Source organism: Lolium rigidum, chromosome 5 (assembly GCF_022539505.1).
Source record: "Lolium rigidum isolate FL_2022 chromosome 5, APGP_CSIRO_Lrig_0.1, whole genome shotgun sequence".
Classification (NCBI taxonomy): domain Eukaryota; kingdom Viridiplantae; phylum Streptophyta; class Magnoliopsida; order Poales; family Poaceae; genus Lolium; species Lolium rigidum.
Window position 1 is genome coordinate 15488851 of NC_061512.1, and position 7504 is coordinate 15496354.

The following is a 7504-nucleotide window of genomic DNA, read 5'->3' on the forward strand; positions in this document are numbered from 1 at the left end:
TCCACATATGGGTTGTGGAACGATAAAATCTGAGGTGTAGCATAACAAACGTAACGAATTATTTCATTCCAAAGTAGAAACTCTAGGCGTTAGAATCCCGTTTATCAACAAAAGATTATAGCTTGTCATGTTACTAGAAACGCTAGGCATTTGGAATGCCAGAATTTCGCAAGTGAACACTTCAACTCCCGCAGGAACACGTTGTTTTGGCTATGGCAGATAAGCAATGGAAGAAATGGTTTGAAACGATCAGATTTATCTGTTCATCGATCCACAGAATATATATTCTTTCTGGTCTGAACCCCAAAACAGACACAAATCTTACAATTCTGCTGCACTAACGAGCAGACCCTGAGACCCAGCACCAACCACAAATGTTCCTTACACAGTACGGTGCAAATCTCCCAAATTGATATGCTACAAAATTTGTCCAGTGCAGCTCTTCCCAGGCCTGCTCTCCATGCATCCCCAAAGACTCTGCATGGAGGTTCATCTCCACACAATAGGAAATCGGTTGATTCTGAGCCCGTGCTTCATTTTGCGGAGACCATCTTCATCATGAGGACCCAACAGGAATGAGCTTCACAACAACGGCGATGGGCATCCCAACAAGGCCAAGGAGCACGCTGGTGAGCCACTGGCGGCCGGTGAGAGGCGTAGTGTTGGCAAACTCACCCAGGAACTGGACCATGATGAACTGGAAGACAGCCGTGCTGGTGAGGACACACATGAAGACGTAATTATTCAGCATGCCCTTGAGCACGTTGAGCTTCTCCATCTCCCTCGAGCTTATCTCATTGAACACCTGAAATAGCGCATGACAAATCAGTGACAGATCAGGTTCGACAGTACAAAAGAATGTGCAATCTCATTTAAGAACTTTTGACACCACAGATCTGCATGCGGCACTACACATATTGTTTCCACCAAATTCATATTAACCCTCTACCACCTGTGTTTAGTTACCGAACTAAAACAGAGCACTGGGTTATTGCATTATATTCTTTAAAGTTCTGGCATGTGGTTTTCCAAAGTAATCACAGATTGCAATAGAAAACAAGGGGACTGCATGAAATGGTTAGCTCCAAATCAGGTATCTCTTGCCTTCTGTTATATCAGGTATCGCCCAGGTCCAAGTAAACAGATCACAAGTGGAAAACAGAGGATTTGCACCAGTATACATACCTGGCAGAAGACGAATGAGTTGAAAATAATTGTATTTAGCACGATATTATCAGAATCAGAGTCTCCGAGCCCAAAAAAGGTTTTCCCTTGCGTCTGGAGATACCACATAACAACAAATTGGTAGATAGACTGCCCAAAAATGTTCCTCCACATTACATTTGTGATAAACTTCCCTGTCCTTCCTACTGGCTCTCTCTTCATCAAGTCATCATTAGGTGGTTCGGTGGCTAACGCGAGCGCGCCAAGTGTGTCCATAATCATGTTGACCCAAAGAAGTTGAACAGCTGTCAGCGGCGCATTTCCTGTCATTGCAAGTGTAAATAATCAGATAGGGCTGTACGGTATCTGAAGTCTACAGAATCAAGGTCAGGGGGTTTACCTGTAAAACAAGCAGAGGAGAAGTTGACTAGCAAAGCAACAACATTCACAGTCAGCTGAAACTGCACAAACTTTTGAATATTGACGTAAACAGAGCGTCCCCATCTAGCAACCGTTACAATTGTGGAGAAGTTGTCGTCCAGAATGATGACATCAGCACTCTCTTTCGCCACCTGAATGAGTGTGTATTAGGTTTAGTGAATAGCAAGATACAATACAGAATTAGCATTTTTAGATCCAGCAATGCTTAAGAAATTGCAGAAATGCATATAAAGATACAGCATGATATATATTCTAGCTGATTAATAGCACTAACTGGTGTGCACTAACTGGTGTGCTCTCTCTGTAACGACTAAGCATTCTCACCTCAGTCCCAGCAATGCCCATTGCAAGTCCAATATCTGCTTCATGCAGAGCAGGAGCATCGTTTGTGCCATCACCAGTAACAGCAACAACTTCGTTGAATGTTGTGCGTAAATGCTTTACAAGTGTATGCTTGTCCAGTGGTGATGATCGGGCCATTACCTTTAAAACACACAATCACGAGATGAGACTTGTAGGCAGATATTCAGCACTTTTAGAGGTTAAGAGATACTAAACACACATCAAACCTGGATTTTTGGAACCAGTTCAAGGAGTTCCTCGAGGCTTTTCTCCCTGAACTCTGGTCCTTCAATAGCCAGACCATCTTCAGTGAGTATACCACATTCACGAGCAATTGCCTTTGCTGTATTAATGTTGTCACCTGTGACCATTCTCACCATAACTCCAGCAGATCGGCAAATTGCAACAGACTCTCTCACACCTGGGCGAACAGGATCTTTAATACCTACAATAGCAATGCATGTGTACCCTTGCAATGGTAATTGTTCTTCAATGGAAAAGCCATCTTCCATTTCCCTGTAAGCAAGGCACAGTGTCCTAAGAGCTTCACTAGCAAAACTATCAATAATACCATTGAGCTTGTCAGCAGTTGCTTTATCCAGAGGAGCAACACCACCTGTCTCGTCTATGAACTTATCACACGCAGCCAATACTATTTCTGAAGCGCCTTTACAATGAGCACGGTATCCTCCTTCAGCAAGCTCAAGCAGGACACACATCCTCTTTTTTGTGGAATTAAAAGGCTCCACTTTCGCAATCTTAGTTTCAGCACGTTTTGCCTTAAAATTTCCACCTATTGACATTGCAAACTCCAATATAGCTGTCTCTGTTGGGGTACCCAGGATCTGGTATTTCCCATCTTGGTTAATAACAACCTCACCACCTGTATTATTGAATATAGACTCCAGAAGAGTTTTGACAACATTTTCTGGAAGTTCTGAACACAACTTAGACGCATTCTGAGGATTGTTAACCTCTCTGATATTTCCACAAATGCAGGTCTTGACAACAGTCATATGATTGGTTGTGAGTGTTCCTGTCTTATCGCTGCAGATGGTAGTAGCTGAGCCCATAGTTTCACAAGCAGCTAAGTTGCGAACCAGTGCCTTGTCATTCATCATTTTCTTCATTGCAAATGCAAGGCTCAGTGTGACTGCCAAGGGCAAACCCTCAGGAACAGCAACAACCACAATGGTAACTGCTATTGCAAAATGCTCCAACATCGCCAGTGCATTATCCCCTGACCAGCTTAAAAGCTTCCCATCGTGATATTTTTGGCCGATTAACCCTTGAGACAGGACGATGAAAGTTATGACGGCGAAAAATAGTCCAATCTGACCAATGATAGTTGCCACTCCATTAAGTTTGACCTGCAGCGGGGTTTCATCGTCACCTCCTTCGCTGAGAGTAGCCATTAGTTTTCCCCATTGGGTTCGCATACCAACTGTTGTAACAAGCATCTTGCAGGACCCATCTTGGACTTTGGTACCCGACAAAAGAAAAGGGTTATCTTCGTTTACAATAACAGGTTCACTCTCGCCAGTTAGGCTGGACTCATTAATCAACAGAGAAAACCCAGAAATGAAGAGCCCGTCAGCAGGAACCTGATCTCCGATTGCCAGATTGACAACGTCTCCAGGAAGAAGATCATATATCGATATTCTTTGCCTGAAACCTTTCCTTGTAACTTGCACCTGAATTTTCCTTTTCTCCTTGTCCAGGTCCTTGAATTGCAGCGACTGCCGGTAGTCACTCGTGGCGGTAACAAACACGACCAAGAGGATACTCGCAACAATTCCCAGACCATCATGAGCACCTTTCGGCCATCCTTCCATCACAATACCGACAACCAGCGAGACAAAGGCGCATACAGCCAGAATTATGAGAGTTGTATCCTGAAGCGCTTCCCACACAAAGACCCAGAAACTGCGGATCTCGCTTTCTGTGAATTTGTTGATTCCATATATGTCCTGCCTGCGCCTCATGCTGTCCTCGTCTGTACTAAGCCCATCGGTCGGGGACGTCGCAAGCTTGTCAGCTATCCCCGCAGCTCCGCCGTGGGTGATCAGCTTCTTGCTGTCATGGCCCTCGACGATGGACCCGAGCTCATCCGCGCAAATCTGAAACCCCGCAGCCTTGACTTCTTCAGGGACGACGTACTCGCTTCGGAGTTTGAGGCCTGCTCGGCATACGTTTTTGTCAGCAGGCGGCAGCTTAGATAGTTTATTACTACATAGGAAATGGTAAAAACTGCCGAAAAAGATGGATTTATGCAATCAGTTAGTTTACCATGTATAAACTGGAGTGCAGCTTTGGACACCAAGACAGCAACCCGCAACTTCTCCTGTGACACACCCACGGTATGGATTTCAGTAACCTCTTAAAATAGGCTCACAAATAAAGCTAGTGTGCAGTATGTGGGCAGAAACAGTAGCAGCCAGATTCCCAAATTTACTCAGTGACCGAATTGGGAAGCTGCGCGGCAGTGCAAACTATACATACATAAACCAAGTAAGATGGAGCACACTGTTGTGATAATAAATCTAAAAAGGTATGATTCCAAAACGGCCACTCCCAATCTCCCAAGCCCCAGCATCCAAGAACGGTCCTGCTCGACCGAGGTTGGAATTGGTGGTGCAAAAACTAGTCTGGTGCTGAATTTGCACAAGCGCAGCAGACAGTGTAACCCTAGCTTCTAGCTAGGCTTACTAGCAGCCGTCCTGATGGATCCCAGTGCCGCAGAAGCTAAATCTAGCGGCAGGATGCGGCGGCGATCTCGGCCGGCATAACACCGAACGAGCTCCGCGCACTGGAGCAAACCCAACCGAGCTCCGGATCGCAGATCCCGGCGGGAAACCCCACAGACTCAGGGCGCGAGGAGGATCAAGCAGCAGGGAGCGAGAGGTAGCAGAAGAGGGGAGAGGGGGACGCGCGTACGTGGTTGGCGTGCTTGATGGCCTGCGCCTCGCCGCGCTTGTCGAGGTTGGCGGTGAAGCGGAAGCGGCGCTTGGGGTTCTTGACGACGCTGCAGAGCTTGCGCCAGCGCCGCAGCGCCTCGTCGGAGGAGTTCTTGCCCTTGACGTCCCCGAAGTTCTCCAGGTAGCTCTCCATCCTCCCTCGGCTCCCTCCCTCCCTGCCTGCCTGCTGCTCCGGCCGGCGGATTCCTCGCCGCCGCGCGTGGGTTGACGCGCTTGTGAGGAGGACGATGGAGGATGGCGACCAATCGGATGGCGCGGTTGCTCGCCAAGTCGCTGGGTCAGAACAAGAATACTACCACTACCACTACCAGTAGCCTCCTCACTGGAGTCAGTCACTGCCGAAGCAGAGTCTCCGGACGACTAGAGTACAATTTTATTTCCCTCTTTTTGTGGATGTCACTAGTGCTTTTTCTTGGCATACTTGTTCCAATAAACATTTCATGGAGATTGAAAAAACTAGTATGATAAAGCAACAACAACAAAATATCTTGGGAGATAGTGGGTACAACGCGTGGACGGACATATACCCATTGGAAAAAAAAAGGTTATGGTATATACTGTACACATTACAAAGTTCTAAGAAAGGGAAACCTATGTCTCATAATTTGCAAAAAAGAAAAAAGTGTACTCCGTAGAAGAAAGGAGAGAAAAGGGGTTGATCTTTTTCTTATCAAATAGGATGAACTCCCAGCCTTACTAATGAAGTTAGACAGTCTAGAAGGTTTGATTCAATATTTTAAAAAGTGTGCTCTCACGAAACATCATTCATTACCAACAGTGTGTTTAGCGGCGTCATAGCGGGGTGGTGGCCTCTCAGGTGCATGTTGGCACCCATCCATGTGAACAATCGAAAACCCAAGAGCATGTATAAAAATAAAAATATATGAAGAGAAAAAATGACCTGATAACAATAGGGATGAAAACGGAGGGAAAACAATCAGAACTGAGTCGTACCATAATTGTTTTTATATTTTTCATGAAAGAAAAAAAGAATATAGGAACCCTAAAAACAAAACAAAAAAAAACATATACTATGAAAAATAGATGCAGTCCAAATAAGGAGCACATGGAGCTTTGTGGATGTTCGCCGGAACCAACTTATTTCCTAGCTCTGGCACGGTGCTGAATCTACTATAAAATAAGGGAAAGGTTGAGATGTTCAAGCCTTCTCGAGTGCATAAAGGGATTGCATGGTCGTTCTTAAAAATTCTGCTTCATAAGATTATGTAATGAGCTTTTTGGATTAGGCCATGCAAATCAACCCTAGAACGAAAAAAATTGTATTAGCTGAAAATGTTCTGGGTTTGTTCCCTTGAAAAACGGTGTTCCATTTTCATTTCAGCTAAAATTAATCCGGTCCCGTTTTGCAAAATTTTGTTTCTATTCCCATATTTTCATTTCATTTCTGTTTTTTTCTTCCCTTTTGCAAAATTTGTTTCTATTGACGTATTTTCATTTGATATCTATTTTTCGCTTAATGGTTGGAAAAATCAGCAACTTTATGCTCTATTTATATCCATGTATAAAAAAAAAATCGTGTCTAGGAGGAAGTAGACACTTTTTGATATAGTAGAAACGGGACTTGGCGTGACAATTCCGAAATTCGTCCTTGACAGGAATTGAACTCCGGTCGTTAGATACGCCACTGCGACCCCAACCACTAGGCTAAGCCCACGTCATCATTTATATCCCTGTATAACAATAATAACTCGTGAGAAAGGAGAAGCATATAAGTATCTTTGCGAGAGCACAACCACCGCTCACGTCCCCGGATCATGAGAAGACAAAAGGAAGATGCTACGTACGTGGAGATTCTCTCGTTCCGGAACAAAAAGACGGAGGAGGTACACGATTTGCACGCCGTGGAACGAACGAACTTCTGCATGATTAAGATCTGGACCTGAGCGAGAAACACACTCACTTGGGTGAAGCCGCTGCCTCGTGGGCCCTCATGGCCTCTGTCACCGGCCGGTTCATCACAATCTATCTACACTAAGTACGTGTTTAACGCCCTAATCTCCGTGACGCGACGTACGATTATGAAAAAGTTGTCGTTTTGGGACTGCACTGATCCTACGGTACCTGCGATTAAACAAGCGCGCGCGGTGGTCGTTTCTCCCCACCAATGATCGATGCCTCGCTCACTCGATCGTGTCAGCAAGGCCAGGTGCTTTTCTTTTATCTTTGTCGAGTGTGTCGGTCTCTCTCTCTCTCGTCGAACGCGTTGTTTGCACATGCCGGCCACGTGAAACCTCAAGCTAGTCACCAATCACTCACGCCAACCGAAAAGTGTCATGCTCTCATTCGCGAATTAATCGACTGTGGTACGTTTGAACGTAAGAGCATCTCCATCTGACGTAAAAATAGACGCAAAGTTGTCTGATGTAAATGGATGCTCCACGGACACAACTTGTGACATCTGCTTCGTCTTCTGCGCGGCGCAGATCCGACCAAGTGAATTCATAGCCACGCAGCAGCGATGCAGTACCCTAGTCCTAGCAATGAGTGTCCGCCCGCCTAAATGAGCGACACCGCCCCCTCGGCTGTTTCCCCCGTAAAATGGGGAGGGGCGGCCATGT

General features: G+C 45.6%; 1 protein-coding gene across 1 annotated transcript; it reads right to left on the reverse strand.

The window, feature by feature from the left end:
* Positions 1-236: 236 nt before the first annotated feature.
* LOC124651474 (calcium-transporting ATPase 10, plasma membrane-type) lies at positions 237-5086 on the reverse strand. The gene is made up of 7 exons (XM_047190564.1): positions 4885-5086; positions 4237-4291; positions 2175-4126; positions 1930-2088; positions 1565-1736; positions 1186-1487; positions 237-805 (listed from the first exon to the last, which is right to left on the reverse strand). Exons 1-7 carry the CDS (start codon positions 5056-5058, stop codon positions 557-559), a joined length of 3063 nt encoding a protein of 1020 aa, XP_047046520.1. The 5' UTR covers positions 5059-5086; the 3' UTR covers positions 237-556.
* Between the last annotated feature and the right edge of the window lie 2418 nt (positions 5087-7504).